Genomic DNA, 27,937 nt, shown 5'->3' on the forward strand with positions numbered 1-27,937 from the left:
TTTTGTTGTTCGACAAAAATCGCATTCTTCGGTTTTACTCTTGGTAGGCCCTGGCAGTTGGAGGTGGATAGGAGTTAAATGTCCCCCCATTCCACCACCTCGCTGCCGAGATTAGTTCTGAATTTTGCCACGTGTGCACACATTTATCAGTAGACAGGCACCAGCCCCACCATGGACCTGTCCCTGGAAGCTCGAAGCCTCTTTTCTCTGCCCTTAGGTGGGCGTCCAATGATCATCTTGTGGGAGGGGCCCATGAGGCCGAGGCAGGCCTGCTGTGGGCCGGAGCGGACACCCGGCCAGTCTGTTCAGGGGACAGAATCTTAGGGAGTGAAGGGACGCAGATCCAAAGGAGCGCTAGACCCAGGGCAAAGCTCCCTCTGGGTGCTGCTCAGGGCACCCTCTCATCCTGACAAGGGTATTGGGGCCTGAGAAAATTCCTCACTTGGCACATATGTTGAATAACACTCCTTTCATTTGTAAATTCTTCCTTTTTTAAAAAATTAAATTTGTTGATGTTAATAACATTATATAAATTTCAAATGTACAACTTTATATACATCTGTATACTCCAGTGTGTACCACCCAAAGTCTAGTCTCCTTCTGTTACCATATATTTGACCCCCTTTACTCTCTTCGTCCCCCACTCCACTGTTTATTTCTAACATTCCTTATACTAATAAATTCTCAGATGCAGCTTCAGTTACCAGTAATGAAATCATTTGACTTGTAGCCATGTCCGGGCCTGGATTTCTGAGTAGGACGCTTCAAATGCTAACTCATTATTTCTGGACTGCGGATTCCGCATTTAGGCACTTTTAATGCTAACAACCATCCCTCGGAGGTAGATGAGTGAATTTATACAACATCCCCTCTGTAAGTGATCTAATGAGTAGGACTGAGAGAGGAGGGAGCAGATTATTCCAGCCTCAGTGGCTTGGCGCTGACACGTGGGGAGAGACGTGGGGACTTGGGGTGGAGGGGAAACACTGCCTGCCTCCTTTAGGGTCCCTAAAAGTGGTGGCTGTCAACCTTCTTTAAAAGGTTGTTACCTTTTGAAATCATGACATGACAGTTGATAAATCTCTGTTAAAAAGTAATTAGAAGCAGCTGCAGGGTAAGAGTAAGCTCATGGGCCCTGTGGGAGATGTGAGGGGTGTTGTCTGTGTGGGGAACTGACGGAAAGAAGCCTCGTTCAGGATAATAGGAGCGGCTGGGAAGTTTAAAGCAGGTGAGCGTTACTTATCCATCATAGTCGCCCCCCAGGTTTCATGAAAGCGAATCTCAGACCAAATTCTATCCTACATGTAGGCATTTATTAGGCAAGTGGTAGGAACCAGTTCATACCCATATGTCCTGGGGGCTCTTTGTCCGTTTAGGAACTCGTGCCACTACCTTGAATGGAAGGTCCCTTCCAGGGATGTGACATATCCAGAAGGGGGATTCTGAGCTCTCTATTTGGCATCAGACAACCAGAAATTCTCCAGTGCTGGAGCAGAATACAAGACCTCTTTTGGGTCAAGCCTTAGGGTCATCACCAAAGGTCATCACCAAAAGTAGGTGTTTTAAACATTTCTGGACTCTTGACCCCTGATCAGGCAGAGGAGGGAAGGGAGGATTGTCTCAAGGTATTTTAGTCATTATTTCTAACATGAACCACATTAACTAGAAGTCAGAGACTTTTGCAGTAACAGATTATTTAATGTCTTGATTTACAGAACAGTTCAAGCAGGAAACTGGAAAAATCATGGCTTGAAAATACTTCACTTCATTTAAACTGCATGGGCTAGCTTTGCTTGAGAAGTTGATGTCTTTTCTTATAACCATAAGATTGGCCTTGCTAAAGCAAGGCTCCAAAAATTGAGTAAAAACTCAGAATTATTCCTCTCCACGGAAATCTTTAGTAAAAGGCGAAAGATTTATACGATTTGAAGAGAAATCAGAGTATGCTCCTAAGTAGCCAAACTCCCTCCTCCAGTAACTGCAACTCCTAGTTCACTGATGGTGGCATTTTACCCCCAAGGGCTACTTCCTGCCTAAAGTTTGTACAAGGAATTCAGTTAAGCAAGCTTCTCATAGTTAGAAATGTGGAGCTGAAAGAAATTATTTTAAAATTGAAAGGATTGTACTTTGTGCAGAGAGTAGTATGGGTATGCAAATAAAAGTCTGAGTCATCAACCTAGAGAGTCTGCAAATACTATTCACAGTGTGCCTGGGGAGCCACCACTAGGGGGCTCAACAGAGGTCCGGCTGGCTGCGCTCTGAACCTCATCCAGCCAGGTTCAACCACAGAAACTGATTTTATCCTTTTTGTGTACTGGGATTCTGAGTATGGTTCCTTTCATTTCCTTTCCCCCAACGCAGTTAAGATATAGAACCACAAGGAGTTCCCTCTCGCTGCCCCTGTTTAGTCACACCCACCCTCCTCACCCCATCCTTAACTCATGGAAGCTGCGGTTGCGTTTTCCATCTCATAATTTTATTTTGAGAGTGTTATTTAAATGGGATCATACAATATACAACCTTTTGAGACTGGTTCTTCGCCCCCCATCCCCCACAACCCTGGAGATCCATCCAAGTTGTGTGTACCAGTAGTTCATTTCTTTTCATTGAGTTACTAGTCCATGGTATGGATGGACCACAGTTTAACCATTCAACCACCCGTTCACTCGTTAAAGGGCGTTTCACTTATTTCCAATTTTTGGCTATTAAGAATAAAGCTGATAGGAGTATTTGTGAACAGGTTTTTGTGTGTACGTGTTTTAACTTCTCAAGGATAAATCCCCAGGAGTCTGATTGCTGGATTGTATTATGTGTTTAGTTATATAAAAAGACTGCCAAACTGTTTTCCAGAATGGCTCTACTGTTTTATATTCCCACCAGCAATTTTGAGATATTCAGTTTCTCTACATACTTGCTAGCATCTGGAATTATCACCATTTTTAATTTTAGCTGTTCTGATAGGCGTGCAATGATATCTCATCATGGTTTTAATTTGCATCTCCATAATAGTTAATGATGTTGAACCTCTTTTCATGTGCTTATCTGTCATCTGGGTATCTTCTTTGGTGAACTTCGGTTCATGTCTTTGCCTATTTTGTACTTGGATTATTTGTAGGTTATTGTTGTATTTAGAGAGTTTTTTTACATAGTCTAGATACTAGCCCTTTATCAGATAGGTGGTTTGAAAATATTTTTTCTTACTCAGTAGCTTGATTTTTCATCTTCTTAGTAGGGTCTTTCGCAGAAGTCTAATTTATTGTTTTGTTTTGTTTTGTTTTTTTCTCTTACAGATTGTGCTTTTGGTGTCATCTTTAAGAACTCTTGTTGTATGCCCAAAGATGTTTTTTTTCCCAAAATTTTCATAGTTTTGCATTTGACATTCAAACCCGTGATCTATTTTGAGTTAATTTTTATTCTAGTTTAGGTAAAGGTTTCTTTATTTAATTTTACTTTATTTCATTTTATCTTTTTGCTTATGGATGGCTACTTGCTACAGCACCGTTTGTTGAAAAGACTATTCTTCCCCCATTGAATTGTTTTTGCAACTTTGTTAAAAATCAATTGGCCAGACTTATGGGGCTCTGTTTTGGGGTTCTCGTTGCTTTCTTTTAATTGATGTGCGTATAGCCCGTCTTTTTCCATCCTTTTCCTCTCAACCTACGGTATTGTTATAGTTGACGTGTATTTCTTACAGACAGCATGGAGTTGGATCATTTCTTAAAAATCCGTTCTGCCAGTCTGTCTTTTAATTGGTATATTTAAATTGATTGGGGTTAATTTAGCTTCTTGAATCTGTAAGTTTATGCTTTTTGCCAAATTTGTGAAGTCTTTAGCTGTTATTTCTTTGAATACTTTTTCAGCACTACATTTTTTCTCCTTTCCTTCTAGGATTTCAATGACATGAATGTTAGATTGTTTATAATTATACCACGGGTTTCTGAGGCTCTGTTCGTTTATTCTTTCAGCCCATTTTTCCCCCCGTTTTTCAGATTCTGTTGATCTGTCTTTAGGTTCGATGATTCCTTTCTATGTCATCTATTTCTGCTTTTAAGCCCATCCAGTGAGTCATTTTATTTTCCATTTTTTGTCATTCCTCAACTCCTGAGGTACCTAGCCAGTCTGTCTTCTTTTTTCCATCTTTCAGAGTCTTATTTTTGTTTTATAATTACATCCGGGGGTTTTCGCTATCCTTCGTGGGAGTGTTAGGGAAAAATGTGTTTATTTTATCTTGCCTGGAACCAGAAGTCTCTGTGTTAAAGTATTTTAAAGTTAGTTTCAGACATCACAGAAAAGATGTCAACATCTTAATTAATAACAAGCAAATAAGTTTCTGCACAGAGACGGCCCAGGCGGTGCACTGTGGGGAAATGGATGGTGGAGATGTGCCCGGAAGATGTGGTGAGTTTGGTTCTTGTTCTCATTTGTCTCTATTCCCAGCTGTGGAGGCACCTCAGCTGCCATGATGGCTGACCATCCTTAGGGATGCCCTGGGACACCCGCTGGGTAGCCTACAATTTAACTCAATTTTGACACTGTCTACCTCGAGATAGCATCAGATCCCACAGGTTAAGAGCTCAGTCCTACAAGACTGTACCCCACCCCCTTCACATGCCAGCTGCAAGTCCAGGTTGTTACCTGTGCTTTAGAGTGACTGGTTACAAATTGGAGGTTCCCATAACCTCTTCCTTGGGTTCAATTAGTTTGCTAGAGTGGCTCACAGAACTCAGGAAAACATTTTATTTGCTGTTTACTGGTTAATTATAAAAGGTTTTGATAAAGGATACAAATGATCATCCAGATGGAAGAGATGCATAGAGCAAGGTATATAGGAAGGGCATGGATGCCCCTCCCTGGGCCTGCCATGCTCCCAGCACCTCCTCGTGTTTATCAACCTGGAAGCTCCCTGAAGCCAGTACTTTCGTGATTGTTATGGAGAATGCATCATGAGGCATGTTTCATCATCAACTCCTTTTTAAGCCCTTCTCCCCTGTTGGAAGAATGAGGAGAGGGCTGAAAATACCAAGTTTCTAATTATGGCTTAGTGTTTCTGGTGACCAGCCCCCACCCAAGAGCCATTAAGAGTCTCCTCATTAGAACAAAAGAGGCTGCTGTCACCCAGGAAATTCCAAGGGATTTAGGAATTCTGTGTCAGGAACCGGGGTCAAAGACAAGTATTAGAACAGAAGATGCTCGTGGTGCTCTTATCGCTTAGGAAATTACAAGGCCGTTAGGAGTTCTGTGTCAGGCATGGGGGGCAGAGACCAGTACGTATTTTCTATTATTTCACAGGGAGCTCTCTCTTTGGGAGCCTGGGCACGTAGGTAATGGACAAAGGGGCCAGACTGAAAAGGTGCGTGGGAGATTTCTTCCACATATTCTGATTGCCCACTCTCCTGGTTTTTTATGTAGTGTGTAAAATTCAAGGAGAAAAATGGTATCCGGGATTAAGAAGCGTTCCCCTATTCTCCCCCTGTTGCCTGGATGGATGGCAAAAATATTATTTTTTTCTTTTTCTCTCTTTTATCATTCTTTTTTAATTGTCCTTCTGGGGACCTTCAGCATTTTGGTATTCATCTAAAATTCTAGATTCTAGATTTTATGTATTAACTAGTTTTCTTGAATGTGAGAAGCCTTCTTAGGCTAAAAGCAAATTCTCTGTGTGCGAGGGCCATTGTAGGTGCGACGGCCCACAAATGGCCAGGAACCATTTTTTCCTCCTTATTTCTGAGACTTGCTTTGTCTTTTTCATATTCTGGAGAGGTGCCACTAATGGGATGTATGATTTATTAGCATCGTTTGAAGCTGGGGAATGTCAGGAGCTTGTGTAATTTGCTGTCTAAGTCATCCCATTCTATTACATTTTTCGGTCACAACCCCTAACTTATCAGCCTTATTAATTATTACAACATGTTACTCCATATAGCTTATATAAAATGCGGTCGGTGTTTTTCTAGTTTGAGGACAGGTAGGGAAAATAATACAGTCGTTGTGCCTTTGCCTTCATACTAGAATTTAGTGATTTTAAAAATGTGATTCATTCCTTGTTAGCTCTAGGGGGAAGGGAAGAAATACAGAACAAACAAAGCAGGGAGAAGAATCTATACATGTTTCTTATATTTAGGTATCTTGTATTCAAGCGTATGCATAAGTCTGGGATAATCTGGAGTGACTTCTAGGAAGTAGAGGTGAAGCCAGAGGATGTTACTGAGTTTAGATTGGCAGTTGGGTTGAAGAGATTCAAATAATTCATCCATATCCGTTAGGATCTCTTGATTTAATTAAGTCGAGAGGTTTTCTCCTCTTCTGCAAAGCACCTCCCTGTCCCCATTGTACCGTGGACCGATTTGCCAGGCTCAGATGAAGACCAGTTAAGAGACCGAGTCAGGACCCGGTAGAGCAGTGCAGTTTGTGCTCGTCCTGTTGGGCACCGCCACCCCGGTGAGCTGCTTTCTTCACCTGTGCGGGATGGTGAAGACATTTAAGCAGGGACTTTGTTATTTACAGAAAAATAAAAAGTTTTGTGAATGAAAATATTTTACCTTTGAGGAAATGTTGGCTGGGGAAAGCGCATCATCTCTGGAAATGGTGAGCAGTAAGATAGTTTTGTTCAAATTATTTTAGAAATAGCAAAGCATCCATTGAAAGAAAAAGAAAACTCTTCCGACAATTGCTAAATGAATCTTTAGCCTGAGTTCATCCAGAGAGCAGCGCTGCTTCTGTGCAGAATTCCTACAAATACGTCCTCCTTTTTTCTCTCTCCTTTGGAGATCTATAGCCATTAAGGTGAGCTGGCCGCCTGGGTGCAGGTACCTTACAAAGGTTTCCCCGTCCACAGATAACTTTTGCTCAGTGTGACTGGGAATCAGGTATGGCCCCAAGGTAAATAATATGCACATGTGTCTGGTATTCTATTGTATTTCTTTTCATTTTTTACATTCACATTCTGGATATGAGGGTAAGGAAAACAGTAAATATATTCAGTTCTCCACTGTTTTCTCTGAGGAAAAAAGAGGTATGGTAGTGAAAATTACAGACTGGTGGGTAAGGTAGATTATTTTCTATTTGTCTTTGAAATACATAAATAGGTACACTGGGTTCTAATGTGAATATGTTCTGCCTTCATTATTCAGTTCTAGAACATTCCTCGGATTGACCTAGCCAGTGTTTTCCTCCATTTAGTTTTCCTCCAGTGAATAGACTTATTTCAGAATAGTGTTCTTCAAAGCAAATTATTTTCATAAAGCTTCTATTATAAAGCTAGAGCTGGGTTGCAATCAGAAGAAAAATTCCTTTTGAAGTGTGTCGATCGAGTTTCTATTAAGACAACAGAATCCTCTCTGATCCTTTTAAGCAGAAAGGAATTTATTGCAGGGGTTTAAAGGAGATTTCAGAATAGTCGAAAGGACAGTAGAGACAGGCACTAAGTGAGCTTCCAGGAGCAATTCCCAGAATCACCCTACAAAACTGGGGGTGCAGTATAGTTTCCAGCTTGAGAAATAGCAAAAACTGCCACACCAAGGAAGTGGCTGTGTCTCTGGACTGACTGGACTGTGGAGTCTCTGCTGGGGCTGCTGCGGGGCCACCAAAGCGCCTCTGCCACCATGCTTTCAGGAGAGTCATGTTTCATACTTATTTATGTTGTTTTACCTTCGAAGTCTGTGTGTTCACCAGAAGCTAGGTCATATGCAGACATGCTAGGTGCAGGAAATTATGGTAAATGTAGTTTTCTGCTTTCCAGCCTCTACCGTAGGGGAGTGTTGATTGAGTCAACTGGCAATATCTTCCATATAGAGCAGATATTTTAAGGAGAAGGTTAAAATTGTTGCTTTCCCATGCCATTTTAGATGTTGTGGTTTTTCTGAATGCCGAGGTTCCTCTTTCCTTACCTGTGGTTTCATTTCCTTTTTAGTCCATGGTTTCTAGAACCTTTCTCCTTTCCTTTCTTTTGACTGGGTTTGGGGGATCTTGAGTAGCTCAGCTCTCTCAGATTTTACCTATGAATATCTGTAAAATAGAATTGTTGTTTATTTATATATTTGCTCAACAAACATTTACATAATACTTCATAAGTTCCAGGCCCTATTCCAGGTGTTTTCTATGTTTTAATTTATTTTAAGTCTTATAAATCACCAATAAATCCTCTATTATAATAGTGCTGTATTTTGTCCATCTCTTTAGAGTGAGTAATTGATATACCAGTGGGTAGGCCTTAAGCTGGTGCAGGTAGCCTGCAGAGCAGATAATCCACTAGAAATATTCCATGAGTTTATGTTCTCTAGCTATGATTATAAAGGCATTCAAGGACAAGTGCCAGGTTCTCCATTTCTCCAAGTTCTCTACAGGTGTAAGACTGTGCTTACACCAGGTTCTTAAAAATGATGTGATTCATTTCATTTTCTTTTTAGCAAGCTTTTATTGAGCATGTAGTATATGCTAGATTCTTGAGGGATACAACGCTGAATATATACACAGTTCCTGTTGGAGAGGAGTAGACAGGCAGCTCAGCGACCTACAGTTAAAGCACAACGTGGTCAGTTGCCAAGAGAGAGGTAACTGTAGCGCCTTGTTGGAGCCCAGATGACAGTGAGCCCAGACTGCCAACGGATGGATTAGGAAAGGCTTCCTGGAGGAGGGTTTGCCTGAGCTGAGACCTGAACGGTGGGTCATCATTATAGTGGTATTAGAGGGACAGGTTTTCCCAAGCAGAGGGTGCAAAGTGTGGGAAGTTCCAGCTGTATAAACACAGCACGTTTGGGCGACTGTCAGGGAGGTCAGCATGGCTGTTTCGCGGGACTGGAGGGGAAGGTCAGAGAGGATGATGAGGGGGTGGGCAGGGCCAGGAATAAAGAGCTGCATGAGTGCTGCTGAGAATGTTCGCCTGGAATGCTAGTGGAAAGCGTGAAGAATATTAAATGGGGGAGTGACATGACCAGGTGTGATCTTAAACTATTACTTTGGTGCTATGAAGAGGAGACAGAATGGAAAGAACAAGCCTAAATGTGCAGAGAATTGTCCCCAGGATCGAAGTAAGTCCAGCACAGAAGACAGGGAGGAAAAAGATATACAGTAATTCCAGGTTTTTACTGGATAACAAAGGCTGATTGGTGGGCTACTGCTGAGGCTCTTTCATGGCCTCCATAGAATCTGCTTCCTCTGTAGCTATGGACTTCAGATCTGATAGCAAATTACTTAAAAGTGCCATATCTGTATAATAAAACAATGCTCCTGACCTACTCTCACCAGATGATAAGTGGTGGGTCTAGGAGACCTGGGAATCTCTTAGAAGGGGGGTGGGAGGGTAGGCAAACTATGTCCTGTGGACCCAATCTGGCCCCCTACTTGTTTTTGTAAGTAAAGTTTTATTGGAAAACAGCACAATCATTTGTGTATCGTCTGTGACTGCTTTCAGGCTGCACCATCAGCTGAGTGGTTACCACAGAGACTGTGGCCCACAAAGCTGAAAATATTTTCCATCTAGCCCTTCTAAAGTGTGCTAACCCTTGTTTCAGTGAGGCTATTTTGATAGCAATAAGCAGGATGGATTTGTAGGGACAAGTTCAATTTTTGCATTAACTTTTCTAATTTTAGACTTTGGGCTTCGTGAATCAGTCCCTTTCACTTTTATAATCATGTTTAATTCTAAATGGCAAGCATGTTACAATGTGGATGAACTTCAAAAGCATTATGCTAATAAAGGAAGGCGAGTCACATACTACATGGTTCAATTTATTTGAAATATCCAGAATAGGACAAGCCATAAGACAGACAGCAGATCGGTGGTTTCCAGAGGTGGGGGAGGAGGGAGGAATGGGGGTGACTGATTTGGGGAACAGGGATTCCTTTTAGGGTGATGAAAATGTTTTAGAACTAGATACAGGTGCTGGCTGTACAACTCAGCGAGTGTACCAAATGCCACTGAATTGACTTTAGTATGGTTAATTCTGTGTTACATGAATTTTGCCTTAAAACAACAACAAACTCCCCCAAATTCAAGCTTTTTCAGAATTCCTGAGATGTGAAGTTTCACTACTGTTAGATCCTGACAAATAACCTTCTGAAATTTGAATTAAGGTTTCAGGTGCCAGTTAGAGCAGTGATTTACTGAAAGATGGGCTAGGCCCTGGGAGACTCTGGGTAGGAAAACAGGTGGTAGACTTGCTATAACTCACTCTAGCTGCAGGATGAATTTCTTGGCTTCCGTTAGGGTGTCTTGATGGCTACCTTAGGGTTTTAGTTGGCGCTTGGTATTTTAACAGTGTTTCAGTCCACTAGCCTGAATACTTGGTATTTTAACAGTGTTTCAGTCCACTAGCCTGAATAATAGCAAACTTATTAGCTATAAGTTTGTATTGTCTTCAGCTGGAAAATAGACTTTAAGCCTTTGGCTGCTTAGTTCAATTTTGTCTGAGGAATGCAAGCCAAAGCACAGAAGGAGAGGCCTGGCCACCCCGCTGTGGTAATTTAGCCCAGCTAAGAGGCGGAGTGAGACTGCTGTCATCTGGCAAGGTTTAGAGGTAATGAGAATTCAGGGCTACAACAAGGAAGGATTTGCTCATCGGTGAATTGGCAACATAAGATCCTCATTTGTGAGGAAGTTTTTTCCCTTAACTTTCTGTGCTTGAACTACTCTATGAGTTTGAGAAAGATTTGAGCCTCCAGATATAAGTGCACAGGCTTAAAAAAAGGTCATTTGGCAACATTAGGAAATAATTTAAAATTCAAAACATTAAAAATTATACATTTAGTACACCCACATTCATAGCAACATGATTCGTAATAGCCATGAGTTGAAACCAAAGCAACTCAAATGTTCATCGAAGAATAGATGAGTGGATAAAGAAGTGATGGTATATCCATGCAATGGAATATTACGCAGCCATAAAAAGGAAGGAAATTCTGATATATGCTACAACATGCGTGAACCTTGAGGACACTATGCTGAGTGAAATAAGCCAGTCACAAAAAGACAAATACTGTATGACTCCAGTTATGTGAGGTACCTAGGATACTGAGATCCATAGAGACAGAAAGTAGAATGATGGTTGCCAGGAGCTGGGATGAGGTGGGCGCAGGGAGTCATTGTTTAATGGGTACAGAGTTTCAGTTTTACAAGATGAAAAGAGTTCTCAAGATGGATGGCAGTGATGGCTGCATAACAATGTGAATGTACTTAATGCTGAGTCGTACGCTTAAAGATAATTAAGATGGTAAATTTTATGTTATATCTGTTTTGTCACATGAAACATAGACTTTGCATCCTGTGGACTTGGGCACTGAAATCAGGCTTTGTCGTATATTGGCTTTGAAATCAGGCTTTGTCATGTACATTGGGCATGATGTTTAACCTCTTGAGGGGGTAGTTTTTTTACTATGCTAGAGTCAGAATTGTACCGTATAGTAAGTCCACACACTGTAGTGGTTTGTTCCCATTCTGGGAAAAGAGGGCAGGCTGGATGAGTGGGGAACTTTCTGGAACAGAGCAGGCTGTTCCACACCCAGGTGTAGGTGTGGAACCTGGAGGCCCAGACTGGTCACGTGGTGTTATGAGTAGAGAGATCACCCCCTCTCCTGAATGGTCACATACGATCAGGACTCAGAGTCTATGGTGCAAGTGACCAGCACTCTTAGCATTTTTTTCCTTTAGCCTGGAAAATAACTGCTTTTTTCTACCCTCTGAAAAGAATCTTAGACATTGTGCTAGGTCAGCTCTTCATTTTACTCACAAGAAGGCTCAGGTCCAGATAGGTACGTGCCTTGTCTAAGTTTACATGCAGACAGAAATGTGACAAGTACTTGGGCCGTCTGATTTCGCTGCCCCACCATTCTAAAGGCTGACCGAGTGTTGGGCATTCATGCCACAAATTTCTGGCTGAGTCAAGGTTCTTGCTCTCAAGAACTTAATCATGTTTCCCCTCCGTGAATTAGCTATAATAAAAAGTGCTAGAATAAACATGCTGTAGGAAAATGTGCTATAATAAACACACTAGAATTGTGGTGACAGAGAAGGGGGTGCACCGGGAAGGACGAGGAAGACTCCACACTCGAGCTGACGTCTTCAGGGTTCTGGGGGCATTAAGGAGGCACCCTCTGGGTTGGAGACAGTTTGGTCAGATGGTGGTGTGTGTGCGTGTGCGCATGTGTGTGTTGGCGTGGCAGGGGAGCCCAGCCAGAGGGTTCGGCACAAGTAGAAACAGCATGTAGAAGAGAGACTCTTCTTTGGTATCAGACAGGCCTGAGTTTGAAACCCAGTTCTGCCCCCTACTATTTTTGGGCAAATAATTTGCTTACTCTGGCTTCCAGTGAACTCATCTGTAACATGGAGTTTAAAAACAAACAAACAAGCAAACATGACGTTGAGGATTGTTTTGAGATTATCCTTCGAAAGCACGTACCCAGAAGGTTATCAGTGATTTTTCTGGAAGAGAAGGACTCAGTTATACTAATACACGGGGTAGAATTACACCTCTGTTACTGCTCTCGCCTTGTGGGTGGTTTTCAGGGTGCTCTGATCGTGGAGTGAGGGATACTTCTGCGGTCCCGCACTGCTTAGTGCAGAACTTTGCTCTATATGGGGAAAGAGGCCGTTAGGAACACCAGACCGCGTCCCTGTCCTTTGTTGAGAACTGGAAAAATGGTGTTTCACCAGGAAGTTGGAGGCACTGTGTAAGAGGCCCGGGACTGTCGCTTCTTGAGTTCTGCCTGGTTGCAGATTGGATGCCTCAGAATGAATAACCATGCTTGTTAATTTTTTCAACCCAGCAATATTCTTGATTCCAGATACTCAGAGCTTTCCGTGGTGAACAGGACGATGGTTGCTCTGTTTGTGGATGTTAGGTGGTCAGCCTAGAGTGTTCCTGCCTGGGGATAGTATGGGCTAGGTGAGCTGTTAAGGGCTGTTGGGCATATTCAGCTACGGGGAGATGTAACTAGCGATGCAGACCTTTTCTACTCGAAATGTGGTCCCCCAGGCCAGCAGCAGTGCATAGCCTGGGAGCTTGATGGACAAACAGAATCTCAGGCCCCACCTCAGACTTCAGAATCTGTATTTGAGCAAGATCTGTCAGTGATTTGTGTGTGCACTGCAGTTTGAGAAGCATCAGTGTGTAAGGTTGGATGTGGGTTACTTTTCCGTGGAGTTCTGTCTCCCCTTTCTCCATGAAGGTGCCTTCCTGATTCTGTCTGGCTGGATTTTTTTTTTCTTTCTCAGTTTATATCTGACTCCTTTACAGATGTAACAGAACTGAAAAAGAGGTTTCTAATTGTCTAAGAACTATAAGATCAGGAAAGGAAATGGAGAAGCAGCAGAACATGAAAAAGACTCTAACATTTGCCTTGAAATATGTGGCTGAGCTCAGAGTCTAGAAAGCTTTTGCTTATAAAAACAGGCGAGTCAACCTTTTTCTTACCCAAAATCATTAACCGCGAGTTTTTGGCCATCTTGTTCTATTCATTGGCTCAGCTTTTCTGTCTGGTCATTTCCTCTAGGTAAATATTTTAAATGGAGAAAGACTGACATAAGAGAAACATTTTTATTTACTTTAAATAGATATTTCGGAAAGAATTGGTGATGAAAGACTGTGTAATTTTTGCTGAAGTGATTTTACCAGCACAGGGGTTTCAGTGGTCCTGGGTCTTCTGGCAGAACATTATGATTTTTTTGGTTTCTTCTGTTTTATGAGATGTTTTATCATTTTTTCCCTTAAAAATAAACCTGGAAAAGTTTTGAGGCATAGGCAAGCCTGGGGTTATGAATTCTAAATGTAATTCTGATTGTTTGAAAACATTATTTATATTAAAAAAAAAAACTAAAATGTTGGTATTTTTTTTTGAGGGGGGACATTAAAAAATTCAATCTTGGTTTCTAGGGTTTTTTTTTTTTCTTTTTACCTGTATCTTTGTTACAAAAGTAGAGTTTCACTAGCATGGTCTAATCACATGACCTTTGAGCTTGTTTGCCTTTATTCAGCTGATTGACTCTCCGTTAATTTGGAATTTTTAAGATGGGGATCTGGATCCAGGATCGAGAGCCAGGGTAAAGGTGTGAGTTCTCTGTTCTGCAGCTGCCTGGCTACGTGGCTGGGCGGGCACGTCCTGGGCCCTGATGTGGTCATCTCTAAATGGAAGGAAATGGACCAGATCTATGATTTTCCTGGGGACAGGGCTCTATGAGCAGGTCGTGTGTACATCAGTGTTTATCACGATCTTGGGTGTGGGGAGCATGTTATTTGAAAATGCACAGTACTGTATTTCTTTATTTGAATAATGGAAAAAGTCTTATTGTTTTTATTACTATTATTATTATTATTATTATTATTATTATTAATTTTAATCTTGGCTTATTAACACAGGATGGGAAGCATGTGGGACTAGCAGTTAGTGGCAGGTAACAATATTTAGTGTGTACCGTGTGCCAGACACTTTTAAATATATATATATATTCTCATTTAAACCTCACAGACTCCAGAAGATCTGTACTGTTGTCATATGAGCAGACAGAGCAGGAAGGTGAAGTATCTCACTCAGGCTCATGGCAGCCAGTGTGTGGGTAGACCTGGGAGTGAACCAAGCCGAGCCTGCAGCCTTGGCCGCTAGGTTTGCTACCTCTGCGTTCATAGTCTGATATGAATCAAGATCAATTTTATCTATATTTTGCCTTCTGTATAAAAGGAGTTTTATAATATGTGTAACTGGGATGAGATTGCCCCTTAATCTCCAGGTGCGGAAAAAAAAACCCCCAAAAACCAAAATCAACAAAAACCCAACACAAAAAGGGATGAGAGAAAGAAATAAAATCGCTTTTTTTCCTCTAAATCTGATTAAATTTGGGTCAGGGTTCCACTTGCAGAGACTGGCGAGTTGTTCAGTGTCCATGTCCCTGATTCCTTCCCACCCACGCAGTTTGGCTGGAAGAGTCTCAGGGCCTCGTTTCCACTGGTGATGGTGTAGAGATGCTCATTGGCAAAGCCTGCATCGCCCATTGAAGGTGGCCAATCATTGTGTTTATTCCCTTCATGCTCAGCCTGGCCACCACGTTCTCCCCGGGGTGCCAGAGGCCAAGGCTTTTGGGTGCTCGTCTCCAGGCTTCCCCACGTCCCATCTTTCTAGAGGTTCACCTTACCATGAGGGAGCCCTGTAGACACTGAGCCTGGTGCAGGTACAGACACAGGGCGCCAATGGACTCCGAGCTTCCTGAGGGCGAGGGAAGTAGACCTTTCATTCTTTCGTTATAACCGTATAGGGACATAGTTAACTTCTCTGTCAGATTATTCTTCTGCTTATCAATGGCAGCAAGATTTAACAGACCTTGAAGCAAGTTTGTTAGTGTTCAATTTACACTTCTCATGTTAAGTGAAAGCACCTAGGTGACTAACTGAGACCTCAGTTCGTTACTTGCACTATCTATGCGATGCTGGGCAAATGAAACGAATTCTTTAACCCCCGTTTCATCTTTTATAAAATGAGGACAATAATAGTTTCTAGCCCACAGAAGGTCCTGGGGGATCAGCTTTAACACAGACACTTAATTGGAGAATGGCAGTGAGACCAGCCAAGCAGGAGGGGTGGTGCAAGTGGGTGGGGATTGTGGTTGGGTAAAGGCTGGAAGTAGTGTATAAATGCCATTTATAGGGTTTGGACTCCCATTGGCCTTCTTTCCAGTTGTTTTATTAACTGAAACATGTACTGAAATCCCTCTAATAAATTCCTCTTTTTGGCCTATTTAGGACCGGACTGACTTTGAGTGGAGCTTCTGGATGGAGTGGGGGAAGCAGCAGCTGGTGTGGCTTCTCCTTGGCCACGTGGTTGTGTCTCAAATGGCCAACCAGATTGCAAGGAAGGTACAATTATGCACATCATTTCCTTAAGCCTCTTTCTCCTTTGCTTTTTGTGAAGAAAGGGTCCTGTGCTAGGCATCAGTAGACATGGATATTAGCCTCGGAAGCCTGGAAAAAATGAGAAAGAATTGTTAATGCCATTTAAGATAAAAATTTCATACTTTTTTATCTTTATGCTTAATCCCTCCAAGTGGTTTTTCAAACCAATGAATATAAAGATTTTAAAGTAGAACTAACTTAAGATGGTGTTCTTTAAGATCAACGTTCTAATCAAATGGTCTTATTTAAAAATGACGTGTTTTTGTAAGTTCAGAAGAAAGTAAAGTGAATGATTTCATTAAGAAGTAAGGATTGTTTTAAAGTCAAGTACCGTATCCTGCAGTAGCCGTTGTTGATCAGAATTCCAGTAGTATTTCACTCTTGCCCTGGCCTGGATGAGAGAGCAAGAGATTCTTCAAAGTGGGTGTTGGAAGAGTGCCTGAGCTGGAATTGAGAACCTCTTCACGTTGAGCTACCGAGGGACCTAAGATTTTGCCAAGAGGGCCTTTCTGTAGCGTAGGGGCCAGGCTTTGTCTAGCGTCCTCCGATATATGCGTGTTGCCTCTGTGGATTCCTAACCTGACAAAAACGAGTCCGTGGCTGGAAATCTACCCAGTAAAAACAAAACACGACCAAAAACTGACTTGGAAGTCAACCGAGTGACTTGGAAGAATGTTTGATTTTTAAGGGCTCTCGGAGGTAAAGGAACCGAAGGGGCAGAAGCAGGAGCCTCAGGGTGAGACACACCAGAACGTGGCACGAGGAAACGGCGACGTGTGGTTAGAGACGCGCACCGGACTAGGGCTATTTTTTTAGCTCTTTCCTGAAAATCAGTGCTTTCTGCGCTTGCTTTTCATCCTGGAATATAGGAAATCCCGACAGCACACTAACTTCTTTGTTTTAAGTATAATATGGACATTCCTTTTTGTTTTTGCGCTAAAGTGGTTTCCGTCTTCCAAAGTAGCAAAAGCTAAAATATAAGATGCTGTCATAGCTGAATGTATTTTAAAATTTCATATAACTTTCTTTTTTCAGTTTTGTAAAGATATAATCGACATCCAGCACTGTGTAGGTTTAACGTGTACAGCATCGTGACTTAATATATCGTGAAATGACCACCCGGGGAAGTTTAGTTAACGTCCATCATCTCGTATGTGTGCGTCACATGCCATTGGGTCACCTTCGACTCCTGGAGGCTCTGTGAATGAGTGACGTCCTCAACGTTCCGTCCTCAGCAGCCCCGCTCAGCTCCTGTGGACTCCCTGCCTCTGGCTTCTTGCGTGGAGTCAGCGCATCTCATTTTTTGTTTTCCTCTTTTCCTGCTGCCATCTCGGTGTTATTGTCGTTTCCGGAAAATCTTGCCTTCTCACGATGTGCCCAGACAGGACAACTGCAGTTTTGTCATTTTTTGCCTCCAGTGATGTTTCAGGCTTAATTCGCTCTAGGACTCCCTTGTTCTTCTTAAGCAAGTTACCATCTTTGAGTCTGTCTTCTCATTTGTGTGGTAGTGATGGTGGCACACGCTTCCTGGGGTAGTGCTGAGGGTCTGATGTTGTTTTAAGGTTATGCTCACATATAAGGAAAGCCAAATAGTGGTGGCTTCTGCTGTCATGTGGTGTTTAGCGTGTGCCGAGACCGTGGTCTGCGTGTGCTCCCAGGAGCAGTCCCCTCCATGGTGTTCAAGAAAGGCGCGACTGTTTTGAAGTTCCAAAACCTCTGAGAGTGGAGGTTTGGAGTTGAGTTAAAACCTCTGAGAGTGGAGGTTTGGAGTTGAGTTATTCTAACATCCGTCTCGTGATTGTCTTCCTCTGACCCTGTTTCACGTGCATGCTGGGTCTCGGGGGAAGACGCTCAGGAGATGTGGCCCCTCCCTTTGCGGGGCTGAGTGAGAAGTTACATAGGCAACCAAATACTGATCTCAGTCCTAGAACTGATGTGATGATCGGTCGGGTGCTTAGGAGAAGGGGTGGGCCACATCTGCCTTTGAGGGACAGGGAAGGCCTCCAAGGAGGTGGCTTTGAGTTGCATCTTGAAAGAAGTGGAGTCTGCTTACTTCAGCTTCCTGCATCTCGTTAACAGGCAGGGGTGGACAGGTGGGCTTGTCTTTTTATCTGCAGAGCACATCTTGTCCCGAGTCAGTAGGAGGTGTCTTAGTGTTCCTGGAATGAGGCAGAGTTCGCACTGAGTCATCTGTGTGTATGCGTGTGTGTCTTTCTCATCCCTTTTGTGACCACAGGTTTGATTTGTGTGACAGCTGGTGGGCAGGGTTCTGGCTGTGGCTGGGGCACAGTGCCTTCTTTGTCTGAGTCTGCTCGGCCCTTATGTAAGTACGCACCACGCTCTGGCCCCACTCGCTCTGTGCTTTTACCGCCTGGACGGAGTGCTCCAGATGGCCTTCATTCGGGTGGGCGTTTTGGTACTTACTCAGGGTGGAAGATTTGGGCTGCACTTCTTTAATTTCCCCATCCTGGGAGGCATCAGGAACCACGGACAGTGCTGTGCAGCAGCACCAGGTGCTAGCAATTCTTGCTATTTAAACCCTTCAGCCCCAAAGGATGCTTTCCACCTCTGTTTGGGATCTGATCTCAGCTCTTTTTTTGCAAGCCTCGCCTCTTCCCAGAGAGAGGCAAGCTATTTTCAAAAGTGTGATTTTCTTCTTCTTTTTTTTTTTTCCTGCCATGACAAGTAATAAAACTTTCCACGGAGCTCCTTGGCCAAGGTTAAACGCCCTTCCTCCGTGTGGGGCTCTCTCTTTGGGTTTTGGCGAGACTGCGTTAGGGGCCAGTGCGCCAGGAGGGGCGGCTGAGTAACAGCTCTGAGCTCTGGCTGTGGGTTTGTAATGATTGGACTGCGTGCGGTGGGTCAGAAAGTTGTCTCCTTTCTTGGACACCCTTGCGGCCTCGCCGCCACCTGAGACACTGGGTTCTCCACCCTCAGAACTAAAATTAACCCTGTGTGAACGTTTTGAGAAGGCTGGCTGGGTGTGGGGGCTGCGGGGTGGGGTGGGGGGGGTGCTGTCTCTAACCACAGAGCAGAGTTTGAGCATCATTAGCATTTGGGCCCTGGCCCTGTCATCCAGCTCTCCCTGTGACCAGGTCCTGACTACCTGTGAGGAAGACTTGAAGAATATAGATTTGCAAAAGAAAGAAGGGCAAGCCCACGGTCTTTCCTCAGGGATTCTGATTTCAGCTCATTGACCACAGGATGGAAAAACATTGGTCCTGTGCTGTTGGCTGAGATGAGTAAACTGACCTCTGGAGAGCGTGTTACCGAAACCACACACCTAGTAGGAATCTCATGCACTAGTGGTTTTCCTGGAACCAGAGTCTTTCCCCTCCATCGGTGCATGTCTAGGGAGTGAAGAAGTTTGCTTTGGAGGGGTCCACCGGCCTTTGCTCCCAGGAAAAGTGGGCTAGAATACAGTTATTTAGGTTCTGGGGTGGTTTTGCTTTTTTCCTGTTTTTTAGGGAGATATATATATCTACTTTTCAGTAGTATTTGCATATTTGCAATTGATTATGTAGTATGTAATAAGTTATGTCATGCATAAAGATTATTGATCAACTCCTTTTATTTATTTCTCAGACAATGCCTCATTGAGTGATTTTCAGGCAGGTGTACTGAGTCTGGTACAGTTGCCAACAGGAGCCCTTAGCAAGGCTTTACACGTTCTCTCCTCCTACAGAGAAAGGCTAGTGAGGGAAGCCACTCAGGGACATCCTATTATCACTCTGCCGACAGCCTGGAACAAGGTAAAGTGGAGGTGGTGTGAGAGAGGGCACTGTCCCCTAGTCCTCCCTGTGGCCGGGTCCAGACTCCTTAAGAAGAAAATTTGAAGAGTATAGATTTGCAAAAGAAAGAAGGGCAAGTCCATGGTCTTTCTTCAGGGGTGCTGATTTCAGCCTTGGAAACATGCCAGCTCAATCGGTTTGTCACCCAGAAGACTTCACTGGGGCGATGGGTGGCGGGTTCTATCACTGGGGTCTGCTTTCATAGATTGGTGCCTGTGCCTTGTCAGTTGCAAACTGTTTGAGATTTTCCCCAACATAAAAGAGCCGTGTGAGTGGAAAACAGGCAGCAGGCAGTGAGATGTGAAATGACTCCCTTCTGTTTCATCTGAACTGGCAAAGTAGCTTTCATTAATAAGGGGTTAAGTGGCACAAGCAGAGACTTTGGAAAACTGCAGGATTTCAAGTTAGTGGACTAAACATCCCGAAATTTTGGTGCTAATTTCTTGTTACTTCTTAGTCATACTATCAGGTTAAATCTTAAGACTTGGAGAAGCATATCCATTTATCCACCCATCCACACGTCCAATCTACCCACCTCCTATCCATCCATCCATTCCATCCATCCATCCATCCATCCATCCACCCACCCACCCACCCATCCATCCATCCATCCATCCATCCATCTATTCCAACCATCTATCCATCTGATATTTATGAAACGCTTGCTATATCCTAGGTATCTTGTTAGATTCTGGGCCTATGTTGTTGTAATATGAACAGGACAGGATGTTAGCCTGCTGCGGGAGGCTACCAAATAAAGAGTCAGTTACCCCCACCCCTCATTTGAGAAATGGCTCAGTGCAAACACAAGGAGCAGTGGCTGCAGAGGGCAAGGCTGCCCACCTAATTCAGTCTGGGGCAGTGAGCACCGTGCCCCACCGGAAAGGCCACAGTATTCTTAGTCTACTAAGCATTTGTTGCTACTGCCACAAAAATAGAGTAGATTTTTTTCTTACTCTTTGTTAGATTTTTAAAAAGGGTCCCCACTTCCCCTGCCTTCCTTTTTGTCTTCTATCGGAAACCTAAGAGCCTGAAATAAAGAAAGTTAATGGGGTCAGGATGGTTCCGATGGGCTGGCATCCACCGGTGCCCCAGCAAAGTTCACTCAACCCATCTTATTCTCAAGCTTCAGGTTTCTCACACTTTGAGACCCTTTAAAAGAGCACCGTGAATGCAAATTAAAGCCCCAGTGAGATACCACAGCACACCCACAAGAATGGCTCCCCACAAGCTGAAACAGAAACAACACCAGATGCTGGTGAGGATGTGATAAACTGGATCGTTCACTCGTTGCTGGTGGGAATATGCTGTCAACACTCTGGAAAACTGTTTGGCAGCTTCTTACAGAACTAAACGTGCAACTACCGTGCATCGAGCAAGTGCATGCTTGGGCATTTACCCCAGAGAAATGAAAACTTATTTTTATACAAAACCTGTACACCTATGTTCACATTAGTTTTATTCATGATAGCCAAATGCTGGAAACAGCCCAGATGTCCTCCAACAGGTGAATGGTTAAATGAACTGTGGTACATCCACGTCATGGAATACTACACAGCAGTAAGAGGGAGTAAACCTTTGGTACCTGCAGAAACTTGGATGTATCTCCAGGGAATTATGCTGAGTGAAAAAAGCGAATCCCAAAGACTCCACACTGTGTGATTTTTTGCAATGAGGAATGGAAGGCTATTCAGGCTCTATCAGGATTTTAATGGTGTTTTGCGATGGGATTCTAATCGCATTTTTATAGACTAAGTATGAAAATCACTATTTTAGTGAGGTTGTAATTTATATAATGGTTTTTTATAGCTGATTTTTGTACATTGTTCACAGCACTGTTAAGTATTTCCTGAAGATTCGTTCAGCTTTTCCAAGTTGAAGCAGCTTAAGTCTGTGGTTAAGTTCCCAAATGAATCCCAGAAAAGAGGCTTTTTTCAAATGGATCAGATAGCACTTAATAAAATGTGGCTGTGTATATGTATGTAGCATGGGAAAGAATTCCAAGTAGTAAATGCTGTAGGTCATGTTGAAAAAGAACCTTTTTTTCCTCATTTGTTATAACTACTTCTTAAAATAGCCTTTGGCGACCTTGTTCCTTATAATTGCACTCTGCCCAGAGGTGAGTGTTTGGGGGAAATTTTGAAGCAAATTTATGTGGCTGTTTTCCGTGGGTAGTAGGATGGAAAAATAGTAAAAATGAACCGCAGATTTCTCTGATTTTCTTGGAACTTAAAAGTGGCTGACGTAGTCACTCATTTAAAATGTTCTCTCTTGAGCTAGAGTATAAGTTTGGGAAAAATTGTACTTCGGCAATATTTTGGAAGAATTAGCATGAAAGGATAGGATTTTCAATTTGTAGTCCACATCTGCCTTTCCCTTAAAGAAATCTTTTTGTTTTTACAAAAAGACCTAAATTCAAGCAGTCCCCACTTTCAACTTGGTATATTCCTGGAAACCATATTTTTAAATGTGAGCTGAAAAGACACATCATGTTTTTCTGCAGGAATAACAACTAGTATTTCTAATGTCCCCACTGTGTATGCAGACACTGCGGGAGCATTTGCTCACTCAGCCCTCGCAATGTCCTGAAGTAGATACTGGCCTAAAAAACTGAGGCACCGAGAGGTTAGGGAACCAGCCTAGGTCGCACAGCTACTTAGTGGCGACACAAGGATTTATTTAGGCACTTGGACTTCGAAGCTTGAGTCATTAAACCCCTATGCTATGTTGTCTCTCAAACAATGTTAAAGCATTTTTGTGATTTTTAAGTAAGGATTTACCAGCCGGATATGGCCAAGAGTATATCACAAAAGCAAAGACATGTTAATTTTTCTATTTAGTTATTCAACATGAAGCACTATAAAACTTGATAATTAATTAGATACTCTGGTTCTCCTAAAATGGGACTAAATGTTTCAATGACATTGACTATGCAAAGGCTTCATATCACATAAAGGAGGCAAGATACACTTTTCTGTGATATAAATTTGACTGTAAACAATATGCTAAACAATATGTAAAATATGTAATTAGATGTTTAATTTTAAATTTCTGGGTTAGACTTCAGAAAGCCTTTTGTGGTTTGGATGGCCCAGTTTTTTCGGTAACTCCTGAGAAATGTGTACCCATACTTTCTTTCACCTTCGCTTTTGCAAGATAGCGTATGCATGAGGTAGGATTCCAGGGTGGCAGTTTTTCCAACTGTAGGCTGGCTTCCATAGTGTCTCTCGAAAAGTCAATTATATATCTTATTGTGGGATCATGTGGTCCGGGTAGCTTTGGGTGAAGGCAGGAAAGTGACTCCTGCTTCTGGGTAGATCTGGTGGGGTTCTGGGACCTGGGGGGTAGCCTCCCATGGCTCTAGAAGGTCCCTCTGAATCCTGTTTAGACTGCACTAACTCCTCAGGGCAGTGAGAACAGTTTGGTTAATGGGTCACTGGGTATTATCTTCTCACAATGCCCGTTAGCTCACCCTGCTCTTTTTTCCTCCCTCGCCCCAACTTTGCGTGTCTCACTGGGTGCCCTCGCCCCGCCCCATCCCACCTGCAGCACAGACCCTGGATCCTCACGGCCTATGGAATGTGGGCCTGCTGGTGTGTGCTGGGGATCCCAGGAACGGCCACGATTTTTCTCCACACCCTCATCTCCTTCTGCGTAGCCCAGTTCCGGTCGTTGTTCCTATCATGGCTCTGTTCGCTCTTCCTGCTCTCCACACTGAGGCTGCAAGATGTGGAAGAAATTAAGGTAAGTGTCTCCATTTTACCACTGGGAAGGAGAAGGTCCCTTTGGCGGTGGCCCCTTCCGGGCGGGTACCTTTGTTTTCAGGGAACAGTCAATTGTAGAACTGCGGTGGGGGTCCTCCTAGTGGCCGTAGTGGGTTGGTGCATGCGAACTCTGGTATTGCATTCTGCGGTTGTGTACTTTGTATCTGTCTTAACTCTCTGAGGTTGCACAGGGCTAACCCTCTACCTTTTCTCCCAGTTTGGGTAAGCATGGATGGTGGTGCATGTCATAGGAACAGCGGGTCAGGAACGAAGGGAAAAGAGAGCAATAGTTCCCTATGCATTAGATAAAAAGTGATCTGCAGAGTGCAGTACAATTTATAGGGGACTCTCGCATTCCTTATCTCACGGGATCCCCACAGTAGCCCCTGAGACGGATAAGGAAGGTATTTCTGTGCACAGACAATCTTGGGGAGTTTTCGATATTCATTCCTAAATCACTGTGGAACTGGAACTCCTGTGGTGTCTTTATTTGTGTTTATTCGTTCATTCATTTGTTCCCTCATTCACTGATTCAACTGATGGCACTTGGAAGTGGTGTGCCCTGCAATGGCACCGTCATGGGAAATAACATGACGGGAAAATTCAAGCAGTGGATGGGCTGGTTTGCAGTCTCTTCTGTTCACGGTCTTTCCTGCTCTTGGGAGTGGAGGCCGTCATTTAACCTCTGCGTCTCAGTTATGTCATTTGGAAAATGGGAGTAATAGCTGCTCTGCCTTCCTCGTGGAGTTGTTCTGAGCACCTAACAATATTTGTTAAGCAATTTTGTAAAAATGTAGCGTGTTGAAAATGCAAGAATTTTTTTTTTTTTTTTTTTTACTGTATTAGGCTATCATAATTTTTCTTCACTCTCACCAATGGACTGGGTCAGATACTTTAAGCACATGTGTCAAAATCTGGACTTATGAGAATAAGTAAGGTAGCAGCTCCATCTTCACAAAAATATACTTAATTTCCCAGAATGATTAACTAGGGGATCATTTAAATATAAGGGTGCTTAAAGTAGATTTGCAATAAAAGTAAGAACAGATACACTCCTAACTTCTTAGGGACATGGCAAATGAACAGAACAGACTCTGGCTTTATTTATCATTTGTGTTGGGTCAGTTAGCATCGGTTATGGGGTTGGTGCTGAATAAATATTCCACTTAATTTGCAGAGTGGGGGTCTGAAGGTGGGGAGTGGATGGCCAGCAGCTGGCTGCGCTGGGTTCCCATGCTTCTGCACATTCAGTTCTCCTGGTCTTTCCTGGTGGCTGCTGAGTCCCTGGACTTGGACCAGAAACTCTGTTCAGTGCTTAATTTTTCAGTATAAAGCCTTAAATGACCCTCATAGATCAAATTAACTACTAAATTTTCTACATAGAAAATTTCTAAATAGAGAATACTATTCTATTTTCTATAAATTCTGTATCTTGTCTGTATTTCCATAAATTGTTTTTCCTACTGAAAAAGCAATACATATGTATTATAGAAAATATAGAAAAATATAAAGAGTATAGAACGATTCATAATTTTACTCTCCTCGAATATTAACATTTTATCACATTTCCGCCTAGTCTTCATTTCCGTACATATTTTTGTACATGCTCGTTAGTTCTTATTTTGTACTTCATTGTAATTACATTTTTACATACCTATCTCCTATATGGGAATTTAGATGCATTGAGGGTAGAGGACTATTTTTGGACTATGTGTCTCTAAAGCTTATTTGGCAAATACTCCTCAACTCCATATGGACTCAAATTAATAACCGAAGAGCAAAAGAAAAGTATGTTGAAGACAGAAATCTCATGTGACATTTATAAGCCTCTCTTTGTCTTCAGAATTGTTGGAGGAGCTGTCCAGGTGTCCCCTGGTTGTGGCTAATCTCCATGTCACTCACCGGATGCGTCTGACAGGTGCATATTCAGGAATATAGTCACTGCGTTGCCTCAGACTTCATGCTAAGTTGTTGGTCAACGTCAGAGCCTCTCTTCTGCCCATTGCTCATGATCTGCTTGTTTTGATTACCTAGGAGCTCCACTGCCGTTCAGTGGGTCTCCACTCCCTTTATGATCCAGCTGCTCTTCCTGTGGAAGAACTGTCCTTCCCATGAGAAGGGATGATGTCCTTCCTTGGCACTCACAGGCTGTTCTCTCCTGGTGACTTTGCAGAGAGGGTGGTACAAGACAGAAAACGAGTACTACTTGCTGCAGTTCACGCTGACCGTTCGCTGCCTGTACTACACCAGCTTCAGCCTCGAGTTCTGCTGGCAGCGGCTGCCCGCTGGGGGCACCTTCTCCTTTCCCTGGATGCTGGCCTATGTCTTCTATTACCCGGTCTTCCACAACGGGCCCATCCTCGGCTTCCGGGAGTTCATCAGACAGGTAGGGACCGTTGGGGATTCGATTGGTGTTCTGTAGATTGTTAAGCCCCTGTCCTTGTTGCTGTGGTCATCCACGTGACTCCTCAGTCTTTTCATTCAGGGGTTGCCCACAAATTTAAGACACATAATATTGTCTTGGTTTCTTTTTTTACATAATAAATCAAATACTTCAGGAAAATCAATCTTCAAAATAACAGGTGACCTGTACACGTGCATATTAGCTCTAGGCGCCTGACCCTGATTCTTGGTGGATGTGGCAACCAGGGTTAATGACTGGGCGCAGTGAGGAACTTGTGGGGAGGGTGCCCACGGCAGGGAAGGCCCAGGGTTCTCACATGCCACTTGAAAAGTAGAAAGAGAAACTGTCTTAGCTGTCAGTTGGCAAATCGTACTTCCCTTTTATTTTCACAAATTGCCGTAGCTTAGGAGTCGTTCGGGGCGACCTGGGATGGGAAAGCGATGGAGTCGGTGAGTCGGAAGGCAGCAGTGTGTTTCGGGTCTGGGAGTCTGTTTCTGCCCAGGACCCTGCCTGCCCTCTCCGGACGGCAGCCTTGTTGAAGCTCACATCAAGCTACCTCCATCATTCCCGCCTCACTTTCCCTCCTCCTGAGAAGGGAAAGTGAGGCGTGCCACAGCTAGTCTCATGGAACATGTTTAGAGAGTTACTTAAGGTGTTGGTAACTGATAACACCTAAGACAGGGTTTCTCAAGGGACGTTTCTGCCACCCACCACCAAAACAAGACAATCCTGATGGAAGTGAGAATAATAACATGCATGCATGCACACGCAGCACACACATGTACACACACATCACACATGCACACAGCACACACGGAAGCATATGCACACACAGATCACATGCACATACCACACACATGTGCAGGCTCACACCTCACACACATACACACACACACGTGCACACAGTACACATGTGGAGACTACGCCATACACATGGATACATGATACACATTTGGAAGCACATATGTATGCACAGATCACAGTACACATGTGTGCAGACACACACATGCACACAGTACACACATGTGGAAGCAAAGACACACATGGACACAGCACACACATGTACACAGTACACACGTGGAAACACATGCATGCACAGATCACACATGTACACCCGTGCAAGCACACACACATACACAGACACGGACACACAGAGAGGCACATTTCTACAGGCAACACAAAAGATTAGTGACCCTGGACAAGTTGGAGGGTTCTTAGAAATCCCTTAATTCTGTCTTAAAATTTCCACTAAATTTTGCTTTGTACTCGAAAGTATATTTCTGCATTGCAGCAATAATGTCATGTTTTAAAATTGCCAGTTAAATTGTGTAACCACCCCGCCTGCAAAGTGGTGTTCTAGGCAGGTGTATGCATGGCGTGTGTTTTCGCATGCTAACCTCAGTTCGGGTTGCACAGGGTCATTCTTTTGTCCAGAAGTAATTTTAAATCTGTGTTTGAAAATTATGTTTCAAATTGTTTGATGTCAGAGGACAGAGGCGTTTAGTGATGTCAGCCGATCTTCTAACTCAGTGGTTCTCCACGTGTGGGCTGCACCAGCTGCTTGGGCATCACCTGGGAACTTCTTAGAAATGCAGATTCTCAAGCCCCTCTCCGACCTACTGAATTAGAAACTGGGGGGCGGGGCCCAGCCATGTGGTTTCACGGGCCTCCGGGTGATTCTGACACTTGCTGGAGGAAGAGTGGGGGGACGGGGCGGTAGTGGGGACAGGCACAGTGTAGGGTGGGTTCAGGCTCTTCACGTTGTCTCTTAAAATCTCTTCGCCATTGTAAATTTTGAATTTTTCCCGACATTCCAGCCAATAACTTTTGGACTAAACATCCACACACACCCACACCCACCTCTCTGGAAGACAGGTAGTAATTCTCAGAGAAACACTGACTAAATCCATTAAGAGGAAACAGATTATTTTCCTAACTGCCTCTTACATTGAGGAGCTCTGCCCTGTGGGTTCTGTGCTTTATTATGTAAATCATCATTCTTTTTCTTTCTCTTCTCCTTTCAAATTGTGTCCTGTAGGGCTAGCAGGAACTGGGGAGGCCCCTGCCAGGGTTTCCTGTGGGTTACACAGAGGCGAGCTTTGAGAT

The 27,937-nt window shown here is 43.4% G+C and overlaps 1 protein-coding gene and 1 non-coding gene across 7 annotated transcripts in view; one reads left to right on the forward strand and one right to left on the reverse strand.

Moving 5' to 3' along the window:
• Nucleotides 1-27,937, forward strand: part of HHAT (hedgehog acyltransferase) — a 177,253-nt gene that overhangs the window by 28,582 nt on the left and 120,734 nt on the right. For 5 of the 6 annotated variants that reach the window (XM_039870324.1, XM_039870323.1, XM_039870325.1 and 2 more), the window contains 3 exons: nucleotides 15,723-15,836; nucleotides 23,213-23,407; nucleotides 25,601-25,813. In XM_039870324.1, coding sequence (XP_039726258.1) covers nucleotides 15,723-15,836; nucleotides 23,213-23,407; nucleotides 25,601-25,813 — 522 coding nt within the window. Of the gene's footprint in view, nucleotides 1-15,722; nucleotides 15,837-18,185; nucleotides 18,277-23,212; nucleotides 23,408-25,600; nucleotides 25,814-27,937 lie in introns of those variants that run through there. The other variant, XM_039870327.1, reaches the window with a different exon arrangement.
• Nucleotides 1,832-1,945, reverse strand: LOC120608619 (U5 spliceosomal RNA). The gene has a single exon (XR_005654446.1). It is a non-coding gene; the product is annotated as a U5 spliceosomal RNA (small nuclear RNA).

This window comes from Pteropus medius, unplaced genomic scaffold, assembly GCF_902729225.1.
Source record: "Pteropus medius unplaced genomic scaffold, Ma_sr-lr_union100, whole genome shotgun sequence".
Classification (NCBI taxonomy): domain Eukaryota; kingdom Metazoa; phylum Chordata; class Mammalia; order Chiroptera; family Pteropodidae; genus Pteropus; species Pteropus medius.